At 37.9% G+C, this 19,343-nt stretch overlaps 1 protein-coding gene across 26 annotated transcripts in view; it reads right to left on the bottom strand.

Annotated features, from left to right (window-relative positions):
• Positions 1–19,343, bottom strand: part of PDE4D (phosphodiesterase 4D) — a 1,371,041-nt gene that overhangs the window by 319,281 nt on the left and 1,032,417 nt on the right. The window contains exon 1 of one of the 26 annotated variants that reach the window (XM_005604197.4): positions 9,746–10,084. Within the exon in view, the coding sequence (XP_005604254.1) occupies positions 9,746–9,834 (89 nt within the window). The 5' untranslated portion in view covers positions 9,835–10,084. 26 annotated transcript variants of the gene reach the window in all.

The following is a 19,343-nucleotide window of genomic DNA, read 5'->3' as shown; positions in this document are numbered from 1 at the left end:
TTTTCCAAGAAATAATTTAGAGAAGAGAAAATTTGAGTTGAAGTGAGCACAGGCTATATAACTAGAACTAAAAGTTGGAGACGGAAATTTTAAAATAGAATAAAACATTTTAATTGGTTTTGCTAACAATGATTATTGTTGGGTTGACAAATGAATCTGGGTAAAATGCAAGAATAAGATCATAGATTTAAACCGAATATGGGTCAAAAAGAGGGAAAATTCTGTTTCTGCACAACAGGCCAAGTTTTCTACTATAGTCACTTATTTCACAGTTATGTACTATTCAACATGAGGAGAAATAGAGTGAGAATGGTTCACCATTACCCAAACTATTCCTGAAAAAGCAGGTCCTATAGATCAGAAGATCCATCTCCATAAATAAAAGGCATCATATGACATTGCTGTTACTAAGCAATCATTTATTAAGATGCTGTCATTGAAAATGGACTATCTAGGTGGCCTACACTTTGGTGAGGATGTGGAAAACTGAAACACTGCTTTGGGGATTATATAAATGGTACAATCACTTTGGAAACCTATTTGGCAGTATCTGAAAACATATGCATAAGCTACAACCCAGAAATTTTACTCTTTGGGATAAACCCAACATATGTGTATGTATGCAAACTTACACACTAAGCGTACATTTGTTTAGCAAATGACATATCCTAGAATGTTCATAGCAGCTCTATTCATAACAGCTGCAAACTGGAATACCCAAGTATCCATCAACAATAGAATTAATAAGTAACTTGAAGTATATTCGCTTGATGCAATACTATAGCAATGAGAATGAACAATCTACAACCGCATAAAATAATATGGATGAATCTCACTATCAAAATGTTGACCTAAAGAAGCCAAAACAGAAGAGTTTATATTGCATAATTCCATTCATAGAAAGTTCAAAAGCAGGCAAAATATATCTATGCTCTTGGAAGTCAAGATGGGGGTTATCTTTGGTATCATAGTTAACTGGAAGGGTTCAGGAGGGGGAATCCTTGGGAGGTGGTAATGTTTAATTTCTCAATCTGAGTGCTAGGTATGTAAGTAAAAATGACTAAGCATTTTTTATCACCTAGCTGCACGTTCACATCTATCATCGCATACCAATTAGATTCTCACAGATTGCCAAGGGTTACGTAAAAATAATTTAACAAAGAAAGAGAGTCCTTTCCTTTCTTATAACACGGGGAAGGCAAGATCTTTTTTTTTTCAAGTCATACAGGGCTAACACAAACGGTAAGCCTTTTAAGTTCATTTCAAAACACAAGATAATTTTTCTCCCCAGCCAATAATTTCTTCTTTCCCTTTCTTGGCACTTTTGCAAGTCAGATCTCCCTGATTTTTGTTGTCTCAGCCCACGTGTATTTCTTTAGGAGGAGAAAGTTAATGTTTCTTGCCCCTGAGTGTCTCAGCCAAGAGTTAGGAAAGAAGCACATATAACAAGAGTTGCACAGGGTCATTCTCCTCCTCGACAAGAGAAGGCAGGACAAAAACATGCCCACCAGCAGCAGTACCACTGGCAACTGGCAAGTGAGTTTGCTCAAGACATTTTGAACTTTATGACAAAGAGCTAAGGAAACTTATGTTGGGAAAATATCTCGCAATTTTCTCAGAAATGGCAAGATATAGAAATAAAAGAGTTATATGAGCAATGAAATGTTTTCATCGTCTAGTTCATCTGAGATCAGGGCAGCATACTTGGTGGAACCCACTGATGAGAGCTTTTGTCAACTACAATCCAAAGATGGCAGCAGGATTTTTTTGTTATGTTTTTCTCTCTCCTAAAGTGACCACCCTTTCACTAGAGAATGTACTCACGTCATCAAATTAATGTGATGCTTAAACAGGATGTAAATCTTCCCTTTGGAGAAGAACACTAATCAGGTTCAGCTAGTTTTTCATTCTCTATCTATCTAAACACTGCCATTACGCGAAAAAAAGAAAGTCCATGAAAACCAAGGATATTTTACAGAGTCAAACCTCTCCTCCCAGCCGATCTATTTTGCTATCCTAGATAAACAAATTCTGCCATTACATTCCTTTACCCATAGCAACTTCCAGTGGATAATCCACAAATCAATTAAAGACAAGTTAATTGCCAAAAGGGATCAAGCAACAAGCATTAGAAGCATAATATTTACAGGCCCCATCCTAAAAATTTATGTGTTAGAGGAAAGTTTGGTCTGGCTAGCTTTCCTTCTAATCCAAGATTTTAAATGTGTATGACTACTTCTGAAAATCAAAAACTCATCACATAATTACTCTTAGGTCATGACATCTATGTTTTGGGGGCAGATGTCGAGTCAAAAAAGAAATAAGGTACAATCATAGAACATACTACTGCTATTGACTTTTAACTTCTAATTTTTTTCACTTTAATATTTTCTACATATGAAACTTTTTGAGGGTTATTTGAAAGAATGTAATAGAAAGTATATTGTAAATCGCTCCTCCTTTTGCTCCTCCTCCTTATCTTCTTACAATAAAGGTGAAGCAAAGGCAAATTCACACAAGAAACTGGAGTCTGATCTGACCAAGGACCCAGTCAGTAAGGAGGTCAATATCCATATGGTTCCATTGACTCAGTGCAATTCTGAGTTACGCCTTGTCCGCCTAGGACTGCAGGTGCACTCATGGAGGTATGGAAGGGAGATGTTTCAACTTAGATGTAAACAAACTGTCATTTTCTTGATGAAGACTTCCTTGACTTCCAGAATTTCCTATCCTGCTCCCTATTTTATTTTACTTAGTTGTCAACTTGTTTATTTTCTGCCTTCCTATACTAGAATGTAAGCTTTCCTAGAGCAGAGACCTCATCCATTTTACTCCTCATTATATACCTAATACGAGGTAAATATTTTTAGGTGGCTAATAAGGCACCAGGCACAGGAGTGTGCTGGAGACACCCATACCAGTTGGCAAAAGCGGACCGTGAAATTTTCAGGAGTATTTATAGGTCGGTTGTTATTATTAATGATTATTAAAAATTGAATTACATAACCTTACCATTAAATAAACTCTGCTTAAAAGAATGGCAATAAATACTCAAAACTCATCACTTCCTAATAATTTGACTACATTTTACTATTGTCTACATTTTGAGGTCATTTACATCTATTGTATCTGTATGTGCTACTATGCATCTCTTGCCAATTCCACATTTAGTGACCTCTGCAGCTTGAAATGGATTGGCGGGAAATATTTTGCCACAGAAATCAGCAAACACTACAGATTGGCTTTTTCTGGTGTCTTCACAGAGAGCTGACTCTTAACATTTACCAGCACACTACTGACCAGGCTTATCATAGCATTTAACAAAATACTCTCTGAATGAATGCATTCATCTTTTATATGAAGCCTAATGGCATTTGAGTGTTTTATTCATGGTCACGTTACTTTCTTCTACATTACACGTGTGCAAAGGTTACACAAAAGTGTAACAACAACGTGCAACTTCCCGTTACACATTATTTTTACAAAGTTTATTCCTTCAGCCCAGCACAAAGCTTATCTTTTTCAGGTTCACTCTCAAGCTTTCTTTTTGGAATGTGGCTTACCCACTTGTTGCTCTTGACATGTCTGTCTTTCGCATTAGATTGACTTCACATAATTAGGACCTAGAGGGGTCTTCAGGTTTTTCAATGTAAGATGATGGGTTTGAGCAGATGAACTCTTGGGTATCTTCAGCTTGGACTCTCTGTTCCATGAACATGGGGAAAGGAAGCAGAGTGTTTCCACTCTTGTCAGAGATCAAAAAAATTTGCTGATGGGCTCATTCATTCAATACATAGACATCAAGTACCTACTATATGCCACACAGCCTTCCAGGCACTGGCGATACAGAGGTGGAAAAAACAGACAAAAATTGCTGCCACATGGGGCTTACACTTTAGTATTAATAATAGTTAACATTTATTTTAGTGCTGTCTATGTGCCTGGCATTAAATATGGCTAAAACACTTAATCCTCACAATGCCCCATTTCACAGATGAGAAAACTAAGGCACATCGAAGTTAAGAAACCTATCAATGACTCACAGCTCTCAACCACTACTCCACACCACCTTCTGAAGGGGAGGCTGTTTGTACATGCAAGCTGCTTATACGGCGACTGTTCAGAAGCCAGCTGTATGGCACTGTTCTGTAACCAAGAGTGCTCCCGATGATAACAGTTAACCCCTAAACGTATTCGACAACAGAAGCATCAAAAAAGGAAATGTAGAAAATGCTATAAAAGTGGTGGTAGGCAAGCCTACTTTTATGTACATGTTTCACTTAAGGGCACAGTGGCTCTTTGAAGTTGGCATTTTTATTTCCCATTTACAGACATGGAATCTGCTAATGGAGGTTAGGGAATTGCTCAGTCAAGAAAGCAGCAGAGCTGGCATTCAAGCTTGGTCTGTTGGGCTCTAAATCCATAGTCTCCCTCTTACACCACGCTACGCTACCTCTCCCACAAGGTGCAAAGATTGTTAGCCATATTGTTATTCTTATAATGACTGTTATGCTGCCTGTAAGGTAACGATTTTTCTCATTTTCAATTTAGCTAGTATTACTCACAATTTGGCCTATCATTAAGAAGCCAGTTTAATATTCAAGACAATGCCGGTAGAATAAACAGGCATGACACAGGATGAAGTTGACCTCTCCAGCTCAGAGAATCTTCTGGCTCCTCCGAACAGCTGACCAAGGAGCAACACTTTGGCAGTGAAATGCAACCACATGACCAATGTTTTTGGCCAGATGAAATGAGCCAGATGGAAGCCCACGGAGCAAATCCAGGGAGAGCACAGAAGCACGCCATGTAAAACCACGGATTCGTTTTCTTTTTTTTTTTCGCATAAGAAACACATATTTTGATGCTTTTGCTTAGCACTACTTTAAACCAGTATCAACTGGCTTAGAGGACAAGTTTAGATATTATTTAATAAGTTTATATTTTAACTGAGCACTAAGCCCTATTCTGTATCACATTACAGGGTGTTCTTTCTTCGGAGAAAGACTCTGAGTTGAGTAAATGAGGATAGTTAAGTCTATTGGGATCACACCTCTCGTTATGGAACTTCTCCTTGGGTTGTGATGAGGATCTGGTCAGGAAATGGGAGGTAGGAGAGTGACTAGTGAGGAGTCCATGCTCTAGGACAGACTGCCAGGGTTCAAATTTGGGCAAGTTTCTTAAATTCTCTCTGCCTAGTTTCCTCATCTGTAAAATAAAGGCAATGCCCTTGTGGGGTTGTTCTGTGGGATGCAAAGACATAATGCATGTCCAGCACTGAGACACTGCCCAGCACACAGTGGGTGCCCAATGCAAATCATATCCTGTTATTCAAACTCCAGACTTTCTGACCACATGAGTGTGTGACCTCTGTTCCCTGAACCCCCCATTCTTCTTCTCTTATTTGGTGGTAATTATACGCATCCTCTTCATTTACCCTAAAGAATTAAATGAGATGAGCTGTGGGGCACTGGAAACAATAGTTGTCATATCTGTTACATCTGAAAAAATCTTTAAAAAATAAGAAAATGCTACTCAATAGGAGGTATTAATGTGGTAGTTAGAAAGTCACATCCCAGGGTACTGATTTGTTGGTGGCACTCATTTCCCTTTCTAAGACTTGGGCTTCAGCCAGCATTTTCTAGTGGCTATCGTGAGGTTTAATTTGATGCACTACTCCTTAGGTTTTGGTGGTGACAAGGAGTAGCTAAGAGGTCATGTTCTCCCTGGTCCCTGCTCATATCTGCTACTGCGAAATCTACAGATCAAAGTTGCAGATTTCAGCATAACTTTCTCAGAGCACTGGGGATGATTTAAGATAATCTAGGGTTTTTTGTTTCCAGCAAATATTGCTTTATCTTTTCATGGCCTGAATATCACTTGTGCTTTTGTCTCTCCATCTGATTTCTAGTCCTTCTATCTACGATTCAGTCTACTTCACTTTAAAAAATTTTACTTGTTCCCCTTTCTACAAGAGTATGCTCAAACGAATTTAATCAATCACCCATTTGGCAGCTCTGATGACATACTAGCGGAGAGAAAGATGTTGAAACTATTGGCAAAAATGAGATTGGGAGATTTTCTGAGAATTCCAATTATGTGGTTTATCACATGACCCCTATTAGCATAAGGGGTAAGAAAACTAGAACATACTTTTTGTTTCTGGTCTGTGGGATGCTGGTGGAATCATCTCTGTCCTCAACTTAAATGCAACTTGGATGATTTTTTCTTCAATTTGCATGGCACCCACCCCATAGTCACCACTTAAGATGTTCCTTTTGACATCCCTTTTTGAGAAGAGAGACAGTAGAAAGTTTTGTGATTTGTTCTGGTTGGCAGACAAGACCATCTCCAGAAGAGCAACTTTCTATTTAAAGTTTCCTTGAACTTTACTATAATCTTAAACAATAACATTTTTTTAAAAAATCAAAATGTCCTAGTGTTCTCTTGGGGAGGTGTCAGAGTCCACCAACCTGCCAAGTCTTAGCTCCTCATCCTTTCTTTGCTTCTTTTTTAGGTACTATGTCTAAACCTCCAACATAAATTCACTCACTTACATTGTTTTCTCAAATCTAACATGACCATATCATTCCCTTTTCTTTCTCCTCTGAAATAGATATGAGAAGTGTGTCTCTAAAGTAATGAGTGGCACTCATTCCAGGTCCACGGGAGAAAATTAGCCTCCTTATTAAGTAATACCCCCTCTTTCTGCATCAAATCAAATTTGGCTTAATAAGCTATATATTAATCATATGCTGCTTCTTTCAAAAATGTACTTTCCTCACAAAAGAGAAAAATTTGTCACCACTGAAAAACTACTTTCAAATCTATTTTAAGCATTGTATAAGGTCTCCAAGCATTTCTCAGGGATCAACTCATCAAATGTATATGATCTGCTATGACTTTAACAATTTAGACTCTTTAATTCAAGTTCACATCTTACAGACTTGCCTTTCTTTTACCCCGAATGCTACCAGGAACTGAAAACAATGCCAAAGAAAAATATTTCAGTTTAAAGCTAAGTGTATCACCAGTATCATGCATTAACATCCATTCAATTTTCGAAGAAGAGAATGACACTATGCTAGACACATTTGAGGATTTTACAGAATATAAAATATCGTTCTTAAACAACCTCGTAAAGGAGAAATTCAATGAAGAAATGTTGGCTAACACCCAGTTATTTCAGTTGCTTCAATAGTGGATTCATATCCAAAGCCCTTCAAAGGTCAAGATAAGCTTACGCTACTTCCGTGTTTTAAGGATCTCATATATTAAAAAAAAGACGAAGAAATGCAAAAACAGGTCCGCAAAATTGAGGGGTATTTTAAGTGTTTACATTAAACAGTTAAACACCTTTAACTTTAGGAATGTTATGCCATGAAACTGTGTCGTTCAGAAATTAATTGCAGAATTTAAGTGTGAACATGCCTGCATGCATGCGTCCATGCCTGAGCGTGTGTATATACACACATATATTGACTCACAGTGCATTTGAAGTGGTGTGGTTTGTCAAAAGTTTAAAGCTATATGACAAACTCCTTTTTTCATTATTGTCAGTATATTGCTGTGGCTGAATGCATAATCTCCTTTTGAGCCCTGAGAGATCTCTGAAATGTGAGACCAGAGTGACCGATTGCCCTCCCAGCCCCCTAACCTTCCACTGGACTTGGGGCCTGTGATAGGCCCTGATCACATCACTAAGTTGATTTTTCGAATAAAGGGGTGAAACCAATCAGGAGAGTGTGGCAAGATGCTTCATCGACTCTGCATTAATGGCACTGCTCTTGCATATAAGGGAACCTCTGGCCTCAAAGAATTTGTGGACCAAATGGAAAGACAAAGTACGACCCAAAGAACAGTGAAGACAGTACAAATAAATAGTTAAATTAATTATTACATGGGTAATTAATATTCAAATTAAAAGCAAATGAACCAGGGACGAAATATCTCAAGTTTCAAAAGAGATCAGCCCAGGATGGCTATTTGGGGTGTCATTCTCACCTTTTAAAGTTGTTGTGAAAGAGGCTTGTTAGAACCACATAGGGGGCATTTCAATACATGGAAAACTCATCCCTAGATATTCCAGTGCTTGTAAGATTCTGGAAAGGATCGGAACTTGACCAACGTAAAACGAAAATATCTTTGTCAGACCAAAGCAAGTGTCATAGTATATCAGGCAAGTTTCATGATATATCTGCAAATCATATAGTAGAGGTTAAACTGCTTTTCTGAAGATTTCTGAAATTCTTTAGCCCAACATGCTATTGCTGTCACTCTACGTAGCAGTTAGATGTTTATGATATTTAGGAACTTGTTATCAGATCTCAATGATGAGGAGAATCTAGAAGCCACCACCTATTGGAAATACGCAAGTGATGTTTCCAAATCTTTGATGAGCGTATAACTCAGCACATAATAACCATGAGATGCAAATAATAAGCACAATGAGATGCGCATTCAGTAGAATGCAAAGCATATAGTAGGCATATAATTTCTAATGTTGAGCCATATTCCTAACTGTAACAAATTAACATAATTAATAAAAATAAATGGTATTTGTTTTTAAACAGAAACAAATGGAGGTACTACTTACACTTTTAGCTGCCAACTTTTATTTATCGCCTTCAAAGTTTGCTTATGCATTGTTATCAATGAAGTTTATAATTTGATTTCTACAATTTTATACTTCCCTAAAGAATTACAAGGGCACTATCTTCCATACTGTCTACAGCAAATAAATAATTCTTATGAATTATTTTAATCCAAATTTTGAATGTTTTCTATGCAGGCAAATTAGAACACATTTTAATGCAAATTTAATGCATACTTCTATACAGGCCTGGTAGTTTCCAGGTATGTTGCATGTGGTCTAAATAGAAAGAAAGACCTTATTTTTGAGATTTTGCAAACAATTTCACAATTTTGCTCTTGCTGAAATAGCGTTCAATGCTACAGAAACAAAAAATTGTGTGAAGAATCAATCTTTTCCTTGTAAATATCTAGAATACTCAAGCAAAGAAGGAAGTCAAAGGCTTTTTTCAGCATCTTCTTTTCTTTTATTCCTGGTTATTTGGTTAAAATAAGCTAACTTGGACATAAAACAAAGGTGTCATTGACAATTTATTGAGGTCGCGAGGTCAAGATTTTTCATATGATTTCTACAGAAATCTTTAGAAATAAAAGATTAACAAAATGTTGACTTTGATTTCATGGTGTCTCATTCTTCTGGACAAGATTAAAACTCTGAATTACCACCTAGACACAGAGATAGTTTCCACTTTTCCATGTGAATGTGCCCTGAAACACTTCGCAACAGCACTGTAGTGTTCCATTGTTGTAGCTCTTGACTATTTGCTTGCTTAATGAAACAAGAGCCCTTTCCTGACATTTAAAGATTTAACAAAGTTAGTATGACCAATTTGGGCTGTATTAAGCTCATTAGGCACGCTAATACACTGTTTTCCAGACGCCAGTAATAAGAACGCTTTTTTAAGTTCCCCACTTAACTCTCAAAATCGGCTTTTAGCCTTAGTCAACTTCCTTCTGTTTCTGCAGGTTCCCACAAACCCTTGACTATCGTTAAGGTTCATGCTCTCTCAGCTCGTATTTCGCATACTGCCAATGTAAAGCACACTATGAGTTAAATAGATCAACACAAGCAAAGGTTTATCTGCAGGAGGCCCAAAGCTACAGAGGCCGATGAAAAATAATTCTTCCCATTCATGAAAAGTAAGAGCGATACCTGTAGGACTTTGAGAAACGTAATCTTGATTTGGCTCTGAGAGATGGTCGTGGCACTGGGACTCCCTGAAGATCCCAAACAAAAGCCATTTGTCAAGAAGCTGCCAGGATAGCTGAAAACAGCGGGAAGTTAGAGTTGGTGCAGGGCCCTGGGGCCAGAGGGTCCCTTGCTGAGCAGGAGGCGCTCGTGGCTGAGTGAGGGCATTTCCCCCGTGTGGTAGTACACGCTGACAGGGAAGTGGCAGGCTGGCTGAAGCAGGGGTGTAAGGAATGGCCAGGACTTCCTGCTGCCTGACACTTGCCCTTTGCGACAGAGCTTGCTTCACTCAGACCATATCTCACTAAGAACGTGAGAAATACTCCCTTGCGAATTTGTTTTTAAATATAGCCCTGATTAAACAGCATAGTGAAATGCCACTCCTGAAAAGCACAATACATGCACACACACTCACACATTGTGAAAGGTATGATTGAAGTGGGGGAACCTTTATATCAAGGGTGAAGTTTAAAAAAAAAGCAAATAGAGGGCTTTTGTTAAAAAAAGAAAGTAAGTAAATGCCTACGACTGGGAAATTCAACAGAGATTACCAAATTTCACACAACTAGCTGCCACATATCGTTTTCCTTATTTCAACTTCTCTTAGAAACAGGGACGAACATTATTATTAGCAAAGCTTCCACAAGGATTTAATCGTTGAAATACCAGCCTCTCTCTGCAAGTCAGCGTGAGAAGAAAACAGGCAGATCACTTTCAAAGCTTTTGGCAGCTTTTCCCTCAAGGAGATACTGCGTCACCTTGGAGAGGGAATTATAATGCATGACTTGGACAACAAAGATCAATTTTCTTGTTCATTTTCTTTTCCCTAGAAACATTTCCTAAGTTTCTGTTAAATCTCTTAAAACAACTTCCTTTCAAATTAAATAAATGATGAAAGCCAAATAGAGCCCTTCACATGTTTTATGAGGCAGCTCATGTCAGGGAGGCATATATTTTATGATATGGTACTCAAGGAGTCAAAGGACCCCAACGCCGTCATCGGTCCTCACCACCAAGTGGTATTTAATGTTAACAATGCAGCATAATTTCATCAGTCCTTGTCCAAACACTGCCCCGAGGATGACCTCAACTGTAAACCAAGGCAGAACCTCACTTCTCCAGGATAAGCTTAGAGAGGCTTGGAGAGCCCAAGTGAATTTAACCCACCCTGAACTGGACAAAACTGAGCAATGGTTGAGCTAAGAGGGTGTTACCATATCTGCTAAATTTTGAGACCCTCTCTCCAGCCCAATCGATTTCTTACATAGCCAAGGGGTCCAAAATATTCACGTAGTTTCTAGAAAGGCTCAAGACAGTAAATATGACACATTTTCACCACAGCATCCAGCACACCAGGGGTTCTGGAGAACACCACAGGTTCCATATCAGCTTTGGGAATGAGTAACAGAAAACATTTTTCCGGTTTCACCTCTGTGTTATCTGACAGACAGGCTGAAAGAGTGGGTGAGTGATAGCTGACTGAACAGCAACAATCTTGAAGGAGCCGAGAGTTCAAAAATAAACACATTCTCGCTGAATCAACTAGCAATATCCGAATGCTTCCCAAACTGTAACGTTTTGCTTTTGTCTATGCATTTGCATTTCACAAGAGCAAAATCGGTTGTCACCTTCACAGTATTCTTTGAGAAGGAATGCGATGGTGCCTAAACCTACTCCAACCTACTCTTCTTGCTGTATGAAATCCCACTACTATTATCATCTCATTCCTTTATACTATTTAATTTCCATGTCAGGACAGCACTCGGGAAATGCAAACATTCCTGGCAGAGTTAACACCGAGAGTGAACAACTCGGTGTTGAGTAGGATGACTTCATCTGAGACCGAAGCCAGACAGTGTAAGAGAACTTGGAGTCTGGGTGAGGAGCAGGGATGCCCTGAGAGCTGGTGGGGTGAGGAGGAGAGGTGTGAAGGGAGGGAGCTGGGAGGAGTTAAAGACAAGTAGAGAGCAGAAGGGGAAGTACCAGCGAAGATTTACTTCTTTGACCTTGCACGCATCCAAAGCTCTCATTCCATCCGGTGACGTTTTAAATTTTGTAGGTGAAACAGCACCATTGGTTTATGAAAATGAAAGCTGAGGTCCATTTATACAACTTTGGAAGCAGAAAAATATTACTTTTGTTGTCCCAATTGTACTTGTCATGGCAAGATGGACTCTGTCTTCCCATCCAAGCTAAAGCCGGGAACAGGCATTTTGACTAACACCTGTCTTGGTCTCCATATCCATTACATCTTGAAAGAATGTTCTATTAATTGATATTTAATTGACAAAATATAACAGCATAAGAATAATGCTGAATGAAGATACTATAGAATGTCTACTATTTTCTAAAAGAAATGTACAATGAAGGAGATGCAAAGTTGTCTTTTTCACGATTGCCAAACCATTTCCTTCTTCCTTTTTCCCCCTGCTTCTTGAAAGGAGACCTCTAAAACAGTTAAGACGTATAAAAACAACGGAACTATTGATGTGAAATTATGACCAGGAAAATGGAAACTCTGGTCCTTTTCCCTAATGTGAAACTGGATAAAGATGCAAGAAGTATCTGCCAAATTAGTTATTTTTTCTTTAAATAATTACTTACTGTCTTCTTCCCATCTCTTCCAGACAGTTACATATAATCCCCCTCATAGTAATAAGCTACTTATTTCTGAGGTTAATCATGAGCAAAGTTAAGCCTTGATTTCAAATATAAATATCAATATTGTTTTGTAGAATTGGCTAGTACTTCATAAACTTAAGAATTTAGACAATTGAAAAAAAATTAAAAATTAAATGAGATGTTTGCTAGGACGAACTTTTGCTGTCATTTATATTTTAAACAGCTGTTTATAACTTTCACCTACATGTACTAAAGAGTAGAAAAGGAAATGAAGTGGTAATCTCTTTAATATTTTAATTTGTCATTATTAAGCATTTATTTATCCAGAAGAATATTAGTAGAAGCATGATTGAGTGGCAAGGAGAGAAGTTCCATCCCTAAGACAAACTCTTCTTTACAAGTTGGAAAGTGAACTTATGTGCCAGGGAAAACCAGATTCTGAAATCTAACCTTTGCTAATTGCCAAATAATAAACTTTGCTAAATGCCAATTGTTATCTGCATAATTCCTAACCCCCCCAAAACCCCAACAAAATGCCACCTCCCGCCAACAGCTCAGATCTTATGTTCTTCAGAGCTCTAAATAAGAAATCCTGTTTGCCTCTTGAATGTTTCTGGGATTTCGGTTCCAAGATTCCAGATGATAGGAAAAGTAAATTTGGGGTTTGGTGTCTGACAGAAACTCAGAATTTCCTTTATCAGAGACAGCTACCAGGAATCAAACTGAAACTCCTAATTTAAAAGTGAGAGAATTTAAACATAATCCACATAGGCATTTCCTTACACACTAAGTCACGACTTGACAGGTCGGGGGTTGGGAGCTACACTTCAGAGAAACAAAGCGTTACATTAGTGGTCTCGTGTTATGTTGAAATACATCGCCTCAGGAAACTGGCTCAGGCAGAGAGACGGGTTCAGGACAGTGCTGTATTTTGAAACACTCACTGGTCACAGGCTCAAAGGCAGCAGAAGTTAACTGTGGAAGCAAACTATTTCATTTCATTTTTATTTATCAGCTACCTCTGATAGGAGTTTCATTGCAATAATTCTATTTTTGAGGTGATCCATTGCAAAAGAGTGTGCCAAAAGGAAATTTAACAACCAGACTCGTGCATTTCCAAAAACTAGTACACATTCAGTATAATTATGGTTTAAACAAGGCTTTTTGTTACATTAATTTATCATAATCAACTACCAATTATTACTCCAAATGGAAATGCTGCAAAATAATGCTAGCATTTTCTTTAAACTGCTTTAGAATAGTCATTCTAAGCCTTACCTATGTCTACTTCATTTCGAGGTCAATTTTTCCACATTCTGAAATGGAGGACGATTATTTTGTAAGCTGTAACACAGTGGGATGCTAACAGAATCGACAGTACCCTATAGTCTTAAGGGCACAAGGAAAGCATGCTCTGTGTTTTAAGCTGCCACAAATGCCTCCTTAATTCATAAATTCATAAAGGACACAAACAGAAATCAAACATAATTAAAGAGCTAAAATTATTAAGACACAAGAAAACAACTGACAAGAGGCACGATTAAAGATAAGAATGAAAGATAAATAAAACTGCGGATTGTGAATCAAAATGCTTTGCTGTGCACTTAAGGTTTCCATCAACTTTACAGTACTTTTAGGAATTTTTTTAGCAATTTGGAAGATAATTAAGTCCAGCCCTTTCTATCCAATGAGGCACTGAGCTCTTTATAAACCCTTGGATAAATGGGGGTTGAAGGAAAGACAAAGAAAGAAAAAACTGGAGAGAAGGAAAATACATCTTATGTGTATTGAGTATTTACTAAATGGTTGACAAACTCCCAGGAGATTTTTCTAAGTAGTCAACATGAAATATTTCTAGACAAATTCTTCAAAAGTTTTCAAGTTAATATAGTCACCTGAAATAGAGAACTAAACATGATGTTTTTAAGGCATATACAAGTCTTCAAGGTCAGTAATTAATCTTCTGTATACAGAGATTTTAAAAGTCAGCAAAATTTTTTCTTTTCAATATTGAATTCATGACCTCAGACTGAAAAGAATCCACCTTAGCTATTGGTGATAGTTAGCTGGTGGTGAGTGAAAGAGTGGATATAGAATTTCACCTTGACAGCCACTTCCTCCGAGAAGCCTTCCCTGCTTTCCCAGACCAAGGGACCTCTTCTCAACACTCTGCACTTTCTCTTTGTCACTGTCAGCACATTTGTAATTACTTCTTCAACATCTGGCTTCCTTGATGGACCCAAACATCATAAGGACATAGACCATGTCTGCTTTCCCATTGGATCTCCAGTGCCTATCAAATGACCTGGGAAAAGTAAGTCACCCTAATGTTTGTTTAATGAAGGAACAAACCAATAATCTCAGGGCCTTTTGAAAATAATATGCATCACCCGCATTATATTCTTTTATGTTCCTAAGGAGGGACAAAAAAATTTTGCCATGGTAGGACTAATTTATTTTCTCTTTCCTTAGATGCTCCCTCTGACAAAGGCACAATTGTAGCAATAAATAAATGAATACAATAACAAAACCAGAAAAACCACTGTCACTGTTGTGACCAAATGAATTACAGTCTGTCCCCAGAATAGTTGTTTTTTTGATGAATCATCATTGGGCAAATACTCAGGGCAGTCCTGGTAGAAGGGATTAGAGCCACAGTTATGCCACGAACTTGCCATGTGACCTTGAGCTCGGTTGGCCTGACCTTGCTGAGTTTCAATGTCTTATTCAAATGAGAACTACTGCAAAGAGTTTTTCAGAGGAATTAATAGGCTAAATTACATGAAAGCAGTTTGAAAATGCCACGCGAAATTTTAGGCACTACTTCTGATTGTGTTGGTAAGATTTTGGGGGAGCTAGGAGACTATTTTTAGACTGTTACACACATTTCCAGTTTTAAAAATTGTCCTCTAAAATGGGTCACCTCATGAGCTCGATAAGTAGGCATACTATTTATCCGGCTTCAAAAAGGATATCAGTCTTCAGTTTTGACGGCTAACTTTTTTTCTCTATTTGAAATCTTTTCATCCTAAGTGTGTAAGGATAGAATATCAAGTTGTTATGTTTTAAAGGTTAATCCTATAACAAAACCGTGATGTTTTATTTGCAGATTAAAAACCCTCTATTGGTTCTGTTTACTAGAACAAAAAAACTAAGTGGCAAGGAATTCTACCAAAATTAGCTGATGGAATTTTTCTCAATTATTCAAGATTCCGGGCTTCACCTAAATATAGAAACATTTTAATTTATTTTTTGGAAACTTATGGGATCCGGAAGACAGGTTGTTTAATTGGAAAAGCATTTGCACCGCTGACTCCAACTCATGCTGCCTTCCTTGTTGACCACACACCAAATAAGGACCGTAATGGCCTCTCAGTTTTTGAGAACTATGTTAACAAACAAGCAAAAGCAGTGATGGAATTACCAGACTGAGAAATAAAACTCCTCCCTCGGGAGAAAGAAAAAGGACCCCAAACACCAAGAATCTCTAAGTAACAAGAATCTCATGCATTCAACTTTGGCACCATGAATTTTTCCCACGACAGTGTTCAATATGTCACTAAATCTGGATATCCATTTATTGGAGTCAACATTTGTAAACTTTTCCCATTCCTGGGCACTTACTGCTGACCAGTCACCCAGAGCCCCTTCCTACTCCTGACACTCCTGTGCATTGACTGAATCTGTGAAGCAAACATCACTATGAGAGTATTTTTCTAATTTCTTATTTTACTACGATGTTATCAAGCACTTAGTTGGTATTTATTTGCAATAAGGGCTTAACATATGTTATATTATCCTTACAATAATACATCTACAAGCTTAGCCTTATTTTTACTCTGTTTTACAACTGCAGAAATGGGGGCTTAGAAAGTTGAAGTAACTTCCTATGATCATACAGTCAACGAGTGGCATATCTAAGACCAAAACCGAGGTCTCTCCAACTGTAAAACCTAAGCTTGTGACCAATATACATGTAGAATATACGTGAGTGAAGGGATGAATGGGGGCAGGTCTCTTCCTTTGGAGAGTTAACTGAGGGGGGAAGTTTTGGATTTTCTCAGAAGGAACAGATAACAGGTACAATAGTTACATAATCTTATTTCATCTTAACCAATTTACAGGTAGACATTATTATCACCATTTTATACACGAGAAATCTGAGGTTCAGAGACGTTCAGTAACTTGATTGACACCACAAAGCTGATACATTACGGAGATGTGATTCAAGTCAGTTTTGCCTGTCTCAGATCTTGTCTCCACTGCAGCTGGCTTTCCCAAGCTCTTTTCCATTCCTAATTCTAAGGACAAGGTTGGTTTGTGGGGCTGGGGTAGGACTGAGGCTGTAACAGGGTTCTGTGGGCTCAACTGTGGCAGAGAGAGGAGAGCTGGCCGAGTCCGCAAGGCTTGAGGAAAAGTGATAATGTCAGTATTCGTAAGCGCTGTGTATTTCTCTGCTTCTTCCCTCTGTATATTTCACATAGAAGAGAAATATAAACATCCATCTTACCCATGGCAGCAATTCACTGGGAGCTAAAATAGAAATCTGGGTATTTGCATACCAGTGAAAGAAAGTTTATTTTTGTTATTTTTTGTTTGTTTTGTAACAGGATACATATAACTTAAGGCACCATTTTCTAGCTATCTCTCTCAAGACCACTTAAGAAATTTATAACAGACATTTACACAATTGGGTCATTAACAAGGCAGCAGGGCTGGTTCTGGCTCCTGCTTCCAGGGCTATCACTAATTTTACTTCTATTGGTTCAGTGGAGTTAAATGACTTTCCTAAGTTTGGTAAGTGGTACATAATGTGGCCTTGATTAAAACTCTGGCTTACCTCTAACTTTTAGAGAATAAGCAATTTCTAAATTAGAGAGTTCCTCAATTAAACCGATTGCCTTTAAAATGTAGAAGTAGGGGCTGGCCTGTGGCCTAGCAGTTAAGTTCAGCACTCTCTGCTTCGGCAGCCCGGGTTCACAGGTTCAGATCCCAGGCAGAGACCTACACCACTAGTCAGCCATGCTGTGGTGGTGACCCACACACGAAATAAAGGAAGACCTGCACAGATATTAGCTCAGGGCAAATCTTCCTCAGCAAAAAAATAAATAAATAAAAATAAAATGCAGAAGTAAATTTGAGAAGACACAGCTGTTATTTCATTGGTCAGGTGATACCAAGTACAATCCTTTATTTATAGCAAATTCTGACTTAAACTGGACCTATTTTTGTTTGATATATAAGTTACGAATACTCAAGGGACTGAATTTACATTTGAAAATAAAATAAATTGCTCTCAAAAAAAATCACAACTGTGGATTTTTAAGCACTGTTGGACACCAGATAATGAAATACTTGGGGCAGGAGGTATTTTTCTAGACATTCTAGGAGCGACCCTAACTCACAAAATCCTGAAAGATATGGCCTCATAAGCCAGTCTCCATATGAAATTTTATTCAACAGCTAATCCATCCTTCCTTCTCCCCCTTGCTCCCTCCCTTCTTTTTTCCTTCTGCCCTCCCATCCACTCAACAATATATATTAGGCATCCACCATGTGCCAGCTCTGGTGCCAGAGGCATGCTAGTGGTCAATGGTGAACATAGTCATGCCCAAGGAGAGCTTAGAGCTGAATGAAAACTGAGACTCCAGGCTTATAAGAAATTGGATTACTGGACTGGGCTTACATTTTTAAAAAAGTATCAGGGTAGTAGGAAGAGAACGGATAGAAAATATTTATAGAAATGGAAAATGACTTGAGGTCTTGTTTACGAAAAAATGCATGTAATGAAGGAGAAGGTGATTTTTCAGATGATTAACATTAGAAATAAAACATTTTTGGTAAAACACCTTTCATTGCGCCTGGCCCAGGGGAGGCACGTCTCCTCTAGCAGTCCGTTCTTAATCTCATGTTAAAACAAGAGCACCCAGGAGGGAGAGATCTATGAAGAAGTTCTTATTTCATGCCTCATGGCGAGGGAGGGTCTAAATCAGTGCTAGGTGGCTGAGGATATGAAAGAAAAATGGGACCTGGCCCCTCCTTACAGAGACTTGCAACTGGGAAGACATCTCACCTTGTGAGAACATCTGTGTCACCTAGGGCGGTCAGTGTTTTCTCAATAAAATGTATCAATAGTGCTCACAACATTAAACCTGACAAACCATCCCTTGGCATTTTTCTTTTACAAATAAAAAAATAAGCATGCCATAAATAGGGCAATCAGCCCTGGAACGGTCCAGAATGAGCTGAATTACAGATGTCTAAAACATAAACTGGATGGGGCCTATAAAACTTGTTTCAGAAAAAGATGTAGAATGTGTTTCTGGCCATATCAACAAGAAACTTTCTTCCAAAATAGTATTATGGCAATTTTGAGAAATTCAGAAAAGTTGAAAGACTTTTACAGTGAACCCCTGTATATCTACCACCAGATTCGTCCAGTAATATTTAAGAGGTTACTTCTTAACAGGTGATTATCACATTGGACTTGAGCAATGAGAACTGTCGGGTTAGAATGAGATTCATTTGAATAATATTTGTAGATTGTACCTAATGTTGAACCTAAATTATAAGTCTCTGTGCTTTCCTGTTGAGTCGGTTGTAAAAGGTAGGCTTTGTACAGGCAAAGACAATGTATTTTTTCTATGTGATGTAAATAACATAATAAATATGAATTCCTAAATCTTACTAACAAAAATACTTAATGTAAAAAGTAAATATTAAAGATACATTCAAAGATTATGAATTATCAAAATCAATATCCATTTAAGTGATACAACTGTCAACCATGAGGATTTATTCCACTTTAGTCTTAGGTAATATGTTTTCTGAATTGTTTCATACTGGCTAATTCTCAGTAAATTATGAGTTCAGTCAGGTGGTTAGGAATGAGATGATTGGGAATATTCCACAGTTACTGATATGGTACAAAATATGCTGT

Source organism: Equus caballus, chromosome 21 (assembly GCF_041296265.1).
Source record: "Equus caballus isolate H_3958 breed thoroughbred chromosome 21, TB-T2T, whole genome shotgun sequence".
Taxonomy (NCBI): Eukaryota; Metazoa; Chordata; class Mammalia; order Perissodactyla; family Equidae; genus Equus; species Equus caballus.
The sequence above is the reverse complement of the archived record's forward strand: the minus strand, read 5'-3'. Positions and strand labels throughout refer to the sequence as shown.